Consider the following 15,428-nt stretch of genomic DNA (forward strand, 5'->3'; position numbering starts at 1 on the left):
CGGAGCAAAAAGATTTGCTTATTTTCCCAAACAAAATAGTTATCAAAGTTAACACTTTCTTGTTGGATGATGCATTCCAACATTTTTTATTTTATTTTATTTTATTTTTTTTAGTTTTATAAGTTGTGAAACAGCTGATCTAAGTTCAGTTAAGAAAATGAAATGTATAAAGATTTTCATTATCTTTTGTTTTTAAATCGGGAAAATGAAAGTGATTTTAACTGGAAAAATCATGACATAAGATTCGCTATTAGACCAGAGGTGATCCTAGTGGGGTCAAAGAGTTAAAATGACCTCAGAGGGAGCCAGTTCCCACGCTGAATCCTGAATCGGCCACACACACACACACACTGGTGAAAAATCTGGCAACACACCCCGCAAGACATGAAATCATAATTATAAAACGCATGACCTCTTGGTGTTAAACAATAGACATCTGATCCACATGCTCCTTTACAGCCTTTGTTAATGGACCATCCATCTTTTTTTAAGTGCATTACTGTAACTGTAAATTCTGCTAAAAGAAGAGAAACTGCACTCGTGTAAATTAATAACATCTAATTTAGATTTAAATTAGCTAAATTAAAGGGTCGGCAACTTTGTGTTTAAGGGCAGGGAATTAATTAGGCATTAACAGGATGCTTCATCAACAGTCCGGAAATCATTAATGCATCTTATTTACACTCATAACATACACTAGAGGTTAATGCATGGCTTGAACGCCCTGATCTTTATGCTTTAATGATACTATTGGAATGATGCTATTGGAATAATCTTACACAGCTCCACCCAAATGTGCTTTTTTTTTTTTACACCAAATACAGACTGAACTGTGTGCATAACTAAAACAAACAAACAAAAAACCTCACCATTCTTTCTGGGAAAAACATCCAGAGGGACTGATCCAAGCTCTGATATTTTATTTGGCATACTATGAATTAAGAATGTTTCAAATGTAGCCAGGTTGCTGCCTTAACTGGGACACCTCAGTTTCCCCAATGAGCACTTTAACTCGTTATGTAATGTTATAAATATAACCAGCTACAGCTGAGCGTGTGTAGCTGTAGCGTCTGAAGATGCCGCAAACTGTGTCAGCTCCGTTTGAAAGCATGTAGGAAATAGAAAACTTGCAGGAAATAACTGCGTTTGAATCAGAGTAACTCCAGTTCCCACCTCTAGCTCGCATCTGATCTCAACATCTGATGCGGTTTGCAATGTTAATAACTGGCTGTTGTTTGCTAACATTTTGCCTTTTTTTTTTTTTTTAATTGAAGAAAACATTTACAATTCAGTGAATCAGAGTTTAAACCTAGCCAGAAGATTTACAACCTCGTATAATAAAAAGTGAGAGTGATGAGCCTGCTGCTGTATATTAGATAAATAAAAAACAAACAAACAGAAGGCTTATCTTTTTAATTACAATAACAAGAGGGGCCGCATTCATACTGACTTGATTAAAACTATCGAAGAGTAACGCTTTGAATCAGATTAGCTGGCATCTGTCAAGGGAGAAAAGATATCCGAACCAACCTCATGTTATGTGAAAGTGATTGCTCCAAATGTAACAACTGGTTGTGCCAACGACTGCCATGGAGCATTTGTTAAAACTCGCAGAGTCTTTTAAATTAGCGAGGAGGAATTTTTGCTGAATTGTTTTATTTCAGCCTCACCACAAGATTTCAAGAATGAACAACCTGTTTCATGCACCTCCACAGCATGTCAGTCAGATTTCAGTCAGGACTTTGACTAGGCCACTTTTATTTTTAGGAAAAGTTGGACCAAGTTGATTTGGACTCCCGCCCCCCCCAATAAATAAAATTAAAACTGCATTTTGCATCTACTTAGGTTATCGTTGCCTGACTTCTAAATTATTTTCATAATCAATGAATAGTCAAATGTGCTTTATTAAATCAAAAATATAGTTTACTAAATTGAGTTTTGATGTAGTTGTAAATGCATTTTTTTTTCTCTGACAAAATTACTTGAGTCAATTTACATTATTCAGTGTCTGAGATAAACAGAGAGGCTTTACTGATGTGAAAAACAGTTCCTTATTTATGCAGGCTAGCCCCGCCCCCTGCCGTCAGTCATAATCTAGCCACGCCCCCGATTCCATACTTGTCAATCAAGGCGAAGCCCCGCCCCCACATAGCTTGCACGTCGCGGAAAAAAAAAAAAAACAGCAGCATCGGCGGCCGTTGGGGAAGAGAGTAAATAGAGGGAGAAGCCTCAAGATGGCTGACTCGCAGGGCTCTGTTCACCTTTCCGGAGCTCTGGTTGTTGCTCCTTCTCCTTCCGCTGCCGGAGCTTCGGTCAAAAACGGACTCGGTAAGGCAACCGAGTCGAAGGGAGCCGCTGACAACCGCCCGCAGTGTTCCGGAGATTTTAGCCCACCGCCACCCAAGAAGGTCCGAGTCGAGGATAGGAGCGTTAAACCCAAGAAAGTCAGCAAGGACGGGGGTGATGGAAACAACGGAAGCGGGAAAAAGAAAACCCAACAGCTCACTAAGCAGCAGAATTGTAGTAGCAGTAACGCGGGCTTATGGAGCTTCAGCCCGGGTAAGACGAGCAGCAGCAGCAACCCTCCGGTGCCTGCTACCGATGGATCCCAGCCACTCAAAGTCTTTAAACAGAGCGATTTCTTCCTCCACAAGGCGCCTTCCTCGAAAACCAAGTGTAAAGATAAACAGAAGGAGAGAGAAAAAAGGAAAGAAGGCGGGGAGGAGAAAAAGAGACATAAACTGTTGGTGACCTCCGGAGTTGGGAATAATGTTACTAACAGCAACGACATTAAAGGATTTAACAACGTTTCTGCAGCGAAGAGAGAAAATGGAGATGTCCTGTTACCATCAAAAGGTAGGCCATTATAATTTTCTTTTACGTCTTTAATACCAGAACTTTCATGTTTCTAATAAGTAGTCTCGAGTTGTGCCCTTTTATAGCTTCTTGGCTGGTAGATTCAGCTATTTGAACATGTGGCCCTGACCCAGAGAGTGGCTGCCTTTTAATTTATCCCAGCAGTCCCGCTTTTAGCTCCTGTTTTAAAATCATCACTCGTGAAATCATACACAAACGAGCCAAGCGCTTCTGTAATCGACATTTGAACGACAGGGGGAATGTTTACAACATGTTTAGTGATTTTTAAACTCGGTTTGATCGACGTGTCTACGGGCTGCGCTCTGCCAGCTTTTTTTTTTTTTTTTGTCGCTCGCTCACCCGCGCGTGAACCCTCGAGCTCTAGAAAGAGCATCGGTCCGTCGTGCGACCTGGTAGTTGGAATTATAATCAGCCGCTCTCGTGCTGCGGCGGAATAGTTACGTAATTACGACGTATGGCTACAATGTTGCACATTTTATTCGAAAACGGCAATTATAGTGAAACTAAACCAAATGTCCACCTAGAACCCGAGCCAAGTTGTTTATTTTTTATGCTTCTTCGGTTTATTTTTATTACGAGTTGTGAGCGTAGAAGAACTACACGCTCATTCTGTCAAAACAATATGACAGCCGCCCGCCATTATAGGCCAAGTGTTGTTTTGGTAGTGCACCACGCCCCCCTCTGTAACCCCAGGCTGTATGGATGAGCAGTCAGACGGCGTCCTGAGCTAGCTTAAACAATTATGAAGGTGGCAGAAATTCATTTAGAAATAATCACAATTTGTTTCACCTTAACTGTATTTAGGATTTATGTGTTATCACTGTCAAACTGTGTTGTTAAGTACTACACATTCTGAGAAGCAACACTAACATTGTCACATATAGTTACCTAAATAAACTATTCAGTCCTTCTACGACTTAACCATTGCAAATTGAAAGTAATTTACTATGTGTACTATGTTTGTTTTTGTCTGAAGGCACAAATCCTCAATTTACTTTTTTTTCCTCTTCTATTTCTTCTACGTAATGACATTGGTTGAACCAATCTCCCTGAGCTGCTTCATCTTACCAAGTGTATAAAAGCAATGCCAGGGCATCTGACTAGACTGGCCACTTTTAATATTTGAAAGCTGAGTTTAAATGCAAGACTACTTCAATAATATTGCCTATTCCAAATATTGAATCCATGCAGTCTTTGCAACAACAATTCTGCATCTTTATTATATTTTAGTGACAGGGTGAGAGCCACAGTATATCAGTATTCATACACTTTTTACTTCTCCACGTTTATTCAAGTTATAGCCAATAAGATGTTTATTAACTCTGAATCACACATTTTATTTTAAGCTTTAGTCTTAAAGCTTAAAATAAGCTTTAAGACTTTAAGATATGTCAAAAGACATATCTTAAACTGACTTAAATTACTTTTATTAATCCAGTAACATCTGTCCATGCAGAGTTGTGGGTAATCTAGCGATAGTATTCCTGAATTAGTTTTTAATTTGGTTGTCGTCTATTATATAAATAACTTTGCATTATAGAACTTGGAATCCCAATGAATTTTATATTGTTTGGTTGACCAACCAGCTCTAAAATAGGAGGAGTGTGGCATGTTTTTAGTTTTAAAGTTTTCCTAAAATAAATAAAATAAATCTGGTGTAACTGTGGGGCCCATTTGTTTTGATACCCTCAGATGAAATACCATGCAACCAGTCGGAAGTCAATTACAATTAATAACTAGAGTTGCCCTGTGTGTAATTTAATCTCAGTATAAATACATCTGTTCTGTATTTGTTGGAGAACATTAGTCAACAAATTGCTTCAATACATGCCAAGGAATAAAGCAGACAAGCTGGGGATGTAGTTTTGGAGAAGTTTAAAGTTGGATTAGGTTAGGAAGCAATATCCCAAGCGTTGATAGACATCTTTATTTCATCATCCACAAATCTGGCTTCTATGGAAGTGTTGGCAAAAGAGAGCTATTGTGGAAATAAATCTTGTTTTCAGTTTGCCAAAAGGCATGACTGGGACACGGCAAGATGTTCAGGTAAAACTGGACCAGAGTTGAACAACGTGACCAACATCCAGATTGTGTGGGAGAAAAGTAACACAGCTCACCCATCCCGACAGTAAAGTATACAGCGAGATCGACTTTGGAAACATTGTAGAATTTTCCTTCCACTTTGTAATTATGCATTATGTTCTTTTGGTCTATCACCTAAAGTCCTCATAAAACACGTTGCCGTCTGTGGTTGTAATGTGAAAAAACATATAGGGTAGACATATTTTCGGACAGACCCGCGTTTTGTTTTCTGTGTGCCTGTGTCTCCTCACAAATGGACGTTTTTAGTGCTCTGACTCCGGCGGGGAGATCCGGTGGGCACATGTCGGTGTGTGTGAGCGCATGACGTCACCCTTTTCCAGTTGGTCAGTTTAAGAGGTCATGACACACTGTGAACAGCTACTGCTGTCAAATTGGACACTAGGATAGGATGTTATTGCCCAAGTCCACCCGAAAGGTTGGAAGATACAGTGCTGTAAACAGACGGGGGGGGGGCGAAAAAAATACTTTAATATTGTTGGTGTAAAAAAAACTAGCAGGCAGTTCTTTATACAACCACAGAATTGATCAAAATTGGTATACATCTGTGTATTCTTGCTTTAAAAATAAGGTAAATGATTTCCTTTAACGCTATTAATTCGACATCTATGGTTGCAGCATGAACTATTATTTTCTGACATGTCTAGTAACATTCCTTTCACTGGTGTTAAACATTTTTCTCAGATGGAGTTTAAGCATGGAGACTAACAGGTTCAGAAACTCTTTCTTAAAGTTGCACTGTACTCTCTCTCTCTCTCTCTTGAAGGGCAAGAATTCTCCTACGAGGATCCAAGCAGTATCAGATCATCAAGTAATATTATTAGTGTTAGCTGGCGTTGGCGCTTCCCTCAAGGAACAGCGACTGCATTCGGTCCTGCGACAGAAAAGGGTTGGTTGCTGTCGGGATAGTGAATGTAAACGTTTTAAGACGATTCTCAGAATGGAATCAACATTTTGTGAGGGGGGGAAAAAAGTGGAACAAATTTTTACTCTGTTAATAAATTTAAAAAAGTAAATAAAAAAAAAAAAAAACAACCAGCAATAATTAATGTTTAAGTAGCTTAAGTAACATCCTCAGCCCACTGTCGATTGATGGAAACATGCAACAAATGTCACAATTTAATTTTTTTTTTGTTTTGTTTTGTTTTCCTTCTAACTCTGACTTGTGTTTATACCTGGGCAAGTCAAAGGGTTTACTAGGAAGTTAAAAAATGACTTTGTGTTGATGTAAATGTTTAATAGTTATCTTAGCCACTAAGAGATGACTCAACAGATTTGCATAAAAGGTCACAGAATATCTCACTCTTTGAGTGATTATTGTGCAGAATGTTACTTTTTTATGGTTTTGCTCTCTGTAAAGCAAATCAGTACAACAAGCTTATGCTAGCTGGTTCGTTAGCCATGCTGTCTGCTCAGGTAGAAGCTACAGTTTGCTGCTTAATCAACATGCTCCTGGTGTCTTGTGTATTTTTTTTCCCTCAGCAAATATTTTCCACATTCGACTCTTGAAAAAACAAGAAACAAATGGACCCATAAAGTCTGTTTACCCTGGAGTCTTCTCTGATACCTATTAAAAGAGCTCTAAGTTGCTCAAACGTCTTAGTCCGAGTTACGCCTGGGTTGGATTTGGTTTGCCTTATTAGATATTATTTTCTTGAGAAGCTTGGACTTGCTATACCGGAAGCAGCATATTGATGCGGAGGTTTCCGTTTTATAAGACGTTGGTGTGCTCAGCTTGTTTCATTGGAAATAAAGGATATCTTCTTCCCTGTAGCTATTTGTGAATCAAAAATCTGACTTCATGCACTTTTTTTTTATGATGAATAAATTCAGTTTCATTCAGGGGCCATGTGTGTGCTGACATGCCGTTGACAGATCCACAGTATGAGCCTCCTGGAAAAAATATGGTCTTCATTTAGCTCCTTTTTTTTATTTTTTTTACTTGCATAACTTTAAGAATGCGACAGAGGCTTGATGGATTATGCTTCCCAACGTTCCTGGGCACGCCAGTGTTTGAGCTTGTTTTGAGTGTCCCGTATTCAAACACGAAACATCCAATAAACTAAGCAGAGTGCTTCTTTTCTTTCGTGCGTTTGTGTTCTTGTTTAAAAAAAGAACAAAAGTGCATGGCTTTTTTTTTATTATTTTTTTTTTATTGATGGACAGATGTTGAAACTGAAAGAGGCAGTTTGTCAGTATTGGTTTACTATGTCAAGATTTGTACAGCAGCAATATTATGTTGCTGCAGGTCCAAATGTTCTCCTGCATTTAAAGGTCACCGGGGGTCACCATGTTGCAGGGTTATGCTCAGAAATGTCTGCAAAATGCACAAGTTTTAAACACCAGTGAAATGAGAGCAAAACTGAGCACAGACGGTGAAAGCTGTTTTTCATTGTAAATTGCATCCCCCCCACCCCCAAACAGACATCAAACAAAAACGCATACGCTGATATAAGCGTACGTCTTGTTTTCTCATTTTGTTCCCCTGAATTTAAGACGCTGGATGCGAGCAACGGGTGGTGTAGTTGGAGATTGCGAGCCGCCTGCCTCTGGCGTCTCTCCTGTGATCATCGGAATGGTGAAAACCACCCGCTGCGCTCCCCTTCAAAACCGACGGCTGCAGCAAAATCAGAAAACAAAACAACCAGAAAAGGGCTGCACATTCATTTATATCGCCACAGACGTCTGCATATTAGAACTAATGAAGCCTATGAGAAAGTTTCTGTTCATTTCTATGGGGAATTCCCCTGTATTGAGCTGCGATGCAGTCTGCTTTTTTTCCCCTTTTCTCTTTGCAGTGCAGTTGAGGTTAGGCCAACCACCTGGGCTGCCGTCTCCTAGACGCAGGAACAGACCATTTATGAATCTGACACCTCTGGCAGGGTTCATTTTTCTATAAATCTGGCAGTAAAGTTGAGGCTCCCTCCACTAAAGCCTGCTGCTTCCTCTGGAGCCAAATTGATATGAAACCTGCAGCTTTTATTTTCCTAATTTCTTTGAGTGATCTGACATTTATTTTATTCTTGATGTTCAATTTATAAAATGAGGCACTTGAGTGTATTGAGTAGTTTTCCCTCTCTACATTTTGACGGACCACTCTATTAAGGCTGCGCAAAATATCGACATTTCAAAATCCGAGTGCGATAATTGTTGGCTTATTCCAAATGTTATGAACTTGCATTTTATTTGTTAATGTATTAATTGGGCTATTGGACAGAGTCTCAGAAGCAGATGCTAAAGGTCACCGATACCTTTTTTGATAGCTGTAGCAGCAGAAATGTTTCTTTCTTCAGTTTCTGGTGTGAGCTGTCGTTCATTATTCATGACAGGATCAGAGTTGACGTCACACTGTGTGTGTGTGTGTGTGTGTGTGTGTGTGAAAAAAAGTTTAATTTCTGTGAAACAGTGTTTCACATTTTAAATGGTCACCTCCACTGATTTATTTCCCTGACATCTATATGGACAATAATGATATTTACCAATCTGTGAATTTTTGTGGTCAGCTGGTCAAGTTGAAAATTGGTAGATTTCAGTCACCAGCTTACTTGGCGTTATCCGAGTGTTGATGTCGAATCGGTTCACTTATTATTCTTCTGCGCTCCTGCAAGGGTTCTTTTATCTTTGATCCTGCAAACGGTGAGCAGAGCTAGACTGTGGTCTTCTACCCGCTGTATGAAAACACAGCTTCCTTCTTACCAGCTGCTACTGCTGACGGGGTTCAAAGAAGAAAGTTATCAGGGTTTTTTTTTTAAATGAATTTTTTATGGGAAGTGAAAGGAAGCAAATGATCAAAGAGGGTGAGTAATAAAAAGATTGGATCAAACTTGGAAGTTTTACCGAGAAACGTGGAGGCTCGTTGCTCAGCCGGGAACTGTGGGTGTTAGTCAGCGTCCTTTCTGTGTCTTTCCAAAAAAAAAACACTCCAGCAAACAAAAGAGGAATGTTAAAATTTTTAACAGATTTTTCTGGTTTAAAAAAAAAAAAAATTACCTGGACTAAGTGCGCATCAACTTGTGTGGTCTGCAATAATGAAACCCTATCTTATCCATTTTTGCAGAAAACCCCAACAAGGACAAGATGAAGGCTCGCGAAAAGAAGAAGGTGAAAGAACGAGAGAAGGAGAAGAAAAAGCACAAAGTGATGAATGAGATCAAGAGAGAGAACGGCGAAGTCAAGCAGCCGATTAAAGGTTGGTGGAAACACTCATGCATACCAAATGATGAGCGGGAGGGAAACAAATCTCGTCTGTTTAAGCTGCACTTGGTGAAAGTGGCATTTTAACACGTCCAAACTGGAAATGCACCCCCCCTCCAAACCAATTTAAGTTACATTTACAATAATTATTTTCTAATTAAAGTAATTATTAGGGAGATTTGATTGTTAAATAAGTAAAGCCTAAACGACAGAAAGCAGCACCAAACTTTGACACAACATAGCAGTGTCAGACGTCGGATTGAACGTGCTCCATATTTCAGTCTCCTTCTTCCACAAGATGGTGTGCAGTTAATCGTTAGTGCAAGATTAATGTTCAGAGGTTATAAAAACTCTTCGTACGGTGCTGCAAAAACCCAAACGTTTCGCTGTAACGGGGCTGGCAGCAGGAAGCTGAAGGTGTGACGATGGCATCCGTGACATTAGGTTGACCTTTTGGGGCGGGTTTCCTGCCATGTGATGAAACGGAGCTCATGATTTATTTAGTTTTTTTTTTTTTTTCCCAATCAGGAAAAACATCCGTTGAGCGAAGCTCACAAGGTTAAATCCGCATCACGCAGGCGTGCAGATCTCGGTGAATGCCGGCTTTATTCCCATTGATTTGATTTGTTCTGAAACTACAGTCGGACTGGCAGTCTTCCATAGCATAATGTCATGGCCGCGCCGTGACATTTCAAGGACTTAGCGGCACTTTAACCACACACCATGACCACTGGCTGCAGATGGAAATTACATAGAGATTATCTGTAATATGTCACTCTTCCTGCTCTCTGTAGAGAGGAAGTGCGGCCTCGTAACGTTGATTCATCTTCTCGTTACTTATGAGAAGTTGGGAGATGACTGGTTCTAGAGTAAGAACCAGTCATCTTACACCGAGAGTAAGAGCGAGCGCTAATCCTGCAGTCACCCTGCGCGGGAGTCTGGTGCTTAATCATGTGTGTTTAGGATAATGGAGACGCTGAAATCCACCGTGAGATTTTTAATCTTCTGAAGGAGGAAGGGGGGGGGAGGTTTACTAGCACACCAGAGCAGGAAAGTACTGTGGTGTTAAATCAGAGTATTCAACCTGCAAATGCCGCAAGTGACATAGAGACTGAGAGGAGAAAGTTAGAAATCTAATCAGCGAAAGAGTGTTAAGTTTACAATTGAGACAGAGAGAGAGAGAGAGAGAGGGAGAGAGAGAGAGCCAGTGGAGGAAAGGATGGAGAATCAATAAGCAGCAAACGACCACTCTGACAGTAAATCTTTTTTTACTGCCGCTGAGGTTGTTTGTGGGCCTGTGTGTGGATTTGACTGCAAACTTATCTGACCTTACACAGATCAGGACTGTTCAGCCGAGTGGCACAAGGAATTTTAGTTATTCATTAGACGTGCTTTTACTTTAAAGCAGGAGGCAGAGGGGGAACAGAAAGAGATTTCCTGTCAGGACTAGCTCCACTGGTTTTATTACGGTGGTCATAACACTGAGGGTTGCAGTGAATTAACTGATGGAGTGGCTGTTTGTTGGAAAAAAGAAAAAGGCTTTTCAGTCTCTGTATTTAGTTTCAGCATCGATCTGTTAGAGCTTTCTGATTAACCTGCACAAGGATTTTAACTAGATTTAAATAATAGCGATGGGATCTTCAATTTATCTGCTATTATTGTGTGCCCTGTCCATTGATTGGCGTATCGATGATTAAAAATCAGGTTTCATTTTTTGGTTATTATAAAATGTATTAAAACACAAGCTTTAATGCATTTTCTTGTTTTGTTTTGTTCTATAATTGCACTGATTTCCATTTTCTTTTTTGAGAACTGTAACATAAGAAGATACAGGAACAACATTCAAAACATTTTAACCAGCTTCCTGCTGTATTAAAAATAATCCGAACAAAAGTGACATGATTATAGAGTGTTTGATAGATTCTTTGTCGCATAATACTTTTTTTTTTTTTTTCTGGATTTCAAAATCACCGCTTTATGTCAAGCAACAGTTTTGCTTCTGCGGTGTGTGTTTGTACACTTTGGGGACGTTCGAAGTCAGAGTTGGAAGGTAAGACCTCAAAACCCAAAACCTGAAGAGGCATCAGCCTGATGAGTAAATAATAGTGTTCTTTGAACTTTTCAGTCTGTCAGACGACGGAAAGCCATCTGAAAATATTACACCGCATTTTATGACTTGGCTGTGGATTAGAAACGTATAAGCCTAATTATGTGAGTGATCCTAATTAGCCCAAATAATCAGAAATGTATAATTATGTAACGACTGTGAAGGTCGGCTTCTCTTCTGAATGTGAAATGATTTTGGCCGCTCCATGGAGAGTTTTACTTTCATTTTTCCACGTTTTGTTTGAGACGGCCTCGGCAAAGGTTTAACCCGTTTAAGGGTTAAACCTTTTAAGGGTTCTCATCGTGTGAGACAAACACACGCCGCACTTTTCAGATTTTGATCCTTTAAAAGATTGAAATAACTGAGGCTAAATTTCTCTTCACATAAAATGAAATGCACTGGAGCTTGTGGCAGCAAAAAAATAAATAAAGCGGTTATTAAATTTAGTCCTGGAAAATAATAACAGAAATCTCCACCAGACTGATTATGATCCGGGCATTTTTGTCAATATCTGGCTGGTGTGATGAGGGGTTCAGATTTGGGAACAGAAGTGTTTCTGTTTGTGTCCATATTTAGTTTGAATTTGGGGTGGGAGGGCTGATTTGTGTGTTAAAGAGCTTTTGGATTAGTAGCTCTAGTATTGTACTCTAAATACCCCGTCTCTCTGCTGCTCTCTTTAATACCGTCTGTCCCTCTGCTGTTTCACATTCTGCATCCCCTTCCTCCCTCGTCTGGCAGGAAGAACACGCTCACACACACACACACACCCACACACACACATACGTATGCACACAGACAAAAATGAGAGAAAGGAAGAATCTTCATCATATCAGAGTCTTGAAGATTCAACCTGGTAATTGTTTCCCTCACACACGCAGTCACAAACGGCGCCGAGCAGAAATTTCCACGTTCCAATTTGTCTCGCTTCTGGGATTTAAGGAGGTGAACCGTGGCGCAGTTTTTTTTTAAATTTATTTATTTATTTTTATTATTATTATTTTTTTTTTAATCTCTCTTCAGATATTGACTAAACTGTTTCCTGACTTAGTCGGCGCTACTTTTCTCGAGGGATTCTGTTTCAATTGATTTAGTATGTACACCACGGGAGGCGCATGTCAGCTGGGGAGAGCGATGACTCATCTGTCTGCTCTTGTTTAAAAATAGTTAGTGCTCATTACTTTTCAGTGTTCTCCTTTAAATGCTTGTTTAAAGTAGTCAGCTTGTTTGGATTGTTAAAGGCTCGGTGTGGATGTTTGGATTTCTCCTACTGTAACTTGTTGTTTTCCGAGATCAGAAAGCGAGAGAAACTATTCAGACATGGTTTAAAATAATTCTTGTACTTGCTTATTGATATTTGGAAACTAAACTTCGATCTCCCTGTCTTTCTGTCGCCCCCCCCCCACCGTCCAGAAGAAACAGAGAAAGCCAAGATCAAGTTGGAGGAGCTGCAAATCAAAAAAGTGAAGAAGAAAAAGAAGAAGAAACACAAAGATGGGGAGAAGCACAAGCGAGTGAAGATGTACCACCGCTCCTGCCAGACCATCTGTGCCGGCCTGCTTCTCCTACCACCTCCTCCCTCCTCATCCGCCAACTCCTTCTCCTCCTCCGAGCAAACAAACGACTCTTCTGCATCGCCCTTCAAGTCTCCTCCACCCGTTTACCTCACGCCCAACAACAAAAACTCCAATCTCTGGCCCTCTTCTCCTCCTCCTCCTCCTGCCTCCAAGTCACTCTTCAACTCCTCCAACTCAAAGCTCCCCTTTTCCACAAAACGCAACTCGCAGAGCATCCATCCTGGAATGGCAGGCCTCGAGTTTGCGCCCTACATTTATATCGAAAACCAGCCGAATGGAGGGGCTCTGGTAGCTCATGCGTATGCATCTCAGCTCTCCTCTCTCTCTGTGGACCAGAGGCAGAGATTTGCCCAGGAGTTTGTCACGTTGTCGTTCAGCGAGGACCAGTCCAAGGTAAAGTGCTTCTGAGAAATAAATAACCTTTCAGGGTTTTTTTTTATTTTTTATTTTTTAAGAGCGCTTTTAATGTTCCACGTCTCATTCTAGAAGCCTAACCTGTCATGTCCGAATCACATTTCCAGATTCTTCCTCTGTTCTGTTGCAGGCAGCTCACTACGTCATGGGAATTGTTCACGGAGAAGCCAAGAACCTTCCCGACTTCTTGGATTACTTTTCGACCAAGTTCCCATCGGCTCCCGTCAAAATGGAAATACTCGGAAAGAAGGACATAGAAACAACCACTATGGCTAGTTTCTGCTCTCAGGTAGGTTGAACTCAATCACAGAGAAAATGGAGAACGTACAGAACGCCAAAATTAAAAACGGCCGACACTCAAATGTTTTCACATTCTGTCACGTTCAAACACAATCTTTCCATAGACATAGAGGCAATAATTTTGAAGTGGAATGAGAATTTTCTTTGCAAATAAACTTTTTTTCTTTTAATTATAGCTAGAGCATCAACTTTTTAAGTCTTCTAACAAAATATTTAAAACCACACATCAGTTTCATTTCACTTCACAGTTGTGCGCTATTTTTTTTTTTTTGCAGTCTATTGCAAAATATCTTTGTAAAATACGCAAAGGTTTGTGGTTAATATTTGACAAAAACGTGAGAAGACTCGAGGTGTGTTTTGCATAAAATGTGCAGAGGAACAGACAATGCACGGTTTTTGCTTAATTCTTTCTTGAGCTGGGCAGAAAATCTTTGTTTAGAAAACAGCCAAGCAGTGCAGGTCCTGCTTAGATAAAGATCACTTGCAACAGAAGTAAAAGGAGTAACGAATGCCAGCGCAGCATCTTAGACTTTAAACTGTCTCGCATTGTGCAGGCTTGCAGGCACAGGAAGAGGCGGAGGCCTGCAAATTGAAGCTTGTCGTTTTCTGTCGTACAAGGGGAGAGACCGCGACACATTCACGCCCGCGCCGACCTGTTGACGTCTGCTTGCCCTGTAGCGAGTCGAGCTGCATGTTGCGGTCCGAAGCGGGGAAGACGTCGTTGCAAGTGAAAATGGTCTTGGCTGGTGAAGTTAGAAACGCGCTTTGAAGCGTTTTCACAGAGATATTTTATGAGCAGAATTGGTTGGTTTGCGGTTTCTCTCTCGAGGCACAAGATGTGAACCTAAGAGCAGTTTAAGCTGTGATCAGTGTACAGATTATTGGAGCTATAATGACAGGATACAGTAATATGTTGACTTCAACTGGAGCAAATTGTCCATGATTTATTTAAGTACGCTTTTTGTATTTTGAAATAGCCTGCCTGCCATTCAGTGGTTTCTTTTAGAAGATAAATATTTGAGCAGTGCTACCCTCTACAGGGCTCTTTTGGTGCAAGTTCTTTATGATTCTCTGTATTGGTTTGTGGAAATGCACCAATCAGAATTTTGTGGCCGATATTCGGTCAGTGTTTTTTTTTTTCTTTCTTTACCTTAGGTGTTTTTTCAATGACTGTGTATTAATTCAAAATAATATCTCTATCTTTGCTGTTATGAAAAAACAAGCAATTACAAATAATTAGAGTTGACATTTTAAGCAGTAATTCTTCTTATTAGCTGTGAGCATGGGTAGCATTATTAAAACTGTTTGTAACTTCCTGTTCATGTTCTCTAGAGAATGTAAAATGCTGCCTACAGGCTGCAGATATTCTCAATTTCCAGACGAAGGTTGAAAACTCAAAAGGTTAAAATGCTCAACTGTCTTCCATTCAGTATCCCTGCACCCTGAATGAACAGGAAAAAAATAGAAACGTCTCAAAAAGTGCCTCTAGCCACATAGTTACTCTATACGCATATTGCCTCAGAAACGTTCAAGTGATTAATAAATGAATGAATGCATTAGTTGTTTAACTGCTGAAGGGTTGATAGAGTTGTATGGTTGTGGTTTTAAGCATCTGGTTAAAGCATCTGCCTCCATCTGTTCAGATGTTTGGTGTTCATGTTGGAAATCTGATCTTAATTCCTTTCGACTGAACAGTAACAACAATGTGAAAACTTTTATACAATAGACATTTGGGCACAGTTTTTATGTCTGTGCTGTCCAAATACAATTTAAATGGGAACTGAAAACCTTTTTTTCCTTACTGTCTGACCTTAAATAGCTTTACTGGTTTATGTAAATTATTATTATTAAACATAAAGAGG

At 40.0% G+C, this 15,428-nt stretch overlaps 1 protein-coding gene across 1 annotated transcript in view; it reads left to right on the forward strand.

Annotated features, from left to right (window-relative positions):
- The first annotated feature begins 2,144 nt into the window (after nucleotides 1-2,144).
- Nucleotides 2,145-15,428, forward strand: part of LOC103129554 (round spermatid basic protein 1-like) — a 30,849-nt gene continuing 17,565 nt past the window's right edge. The window contains exons 1-4 of the mRNA XM_007540708.2: nucleotides 2,145-2,856; nucleotides 9,035-9,166; nucleotides 12,689-13,245; nucleotides 13,397-13,555. Of these exons, the coding sequence (XP_007540770.1) occupies nucleotides 2,235-2,856; nucleotides 9,035-9,166; nucleotides 12,689-13,245; nucleotides 13,397-13,555 (1,470 nt within the window). The 5' untranslated portion in view covers nucleotides 2,145-2,234. The remainder of the gene's footprint in view (nucleotides 2,857-9,034; nucleotides 9,167-12,688; nucleotides 13,246-13,396; nucleotides 13,556-15,428) is intronic.

The sequence above is a fragment of the Poecilia formosa genome, unplaced genomic scaffold (assembly GCF_000485575.1).
Source record: "Poecilia formosa unplaced genomic scaffold, Poecilia_formosa-5.1.2 Scaffold9, whole genome shotgun sequence".
NCBI classification, from domain to species: Eukaryota; Metazoa; Chordata; class Actinopteri; order Cyprinodontiformes; family Poeciliidae; genus Poecilia; species Poecilia formosa.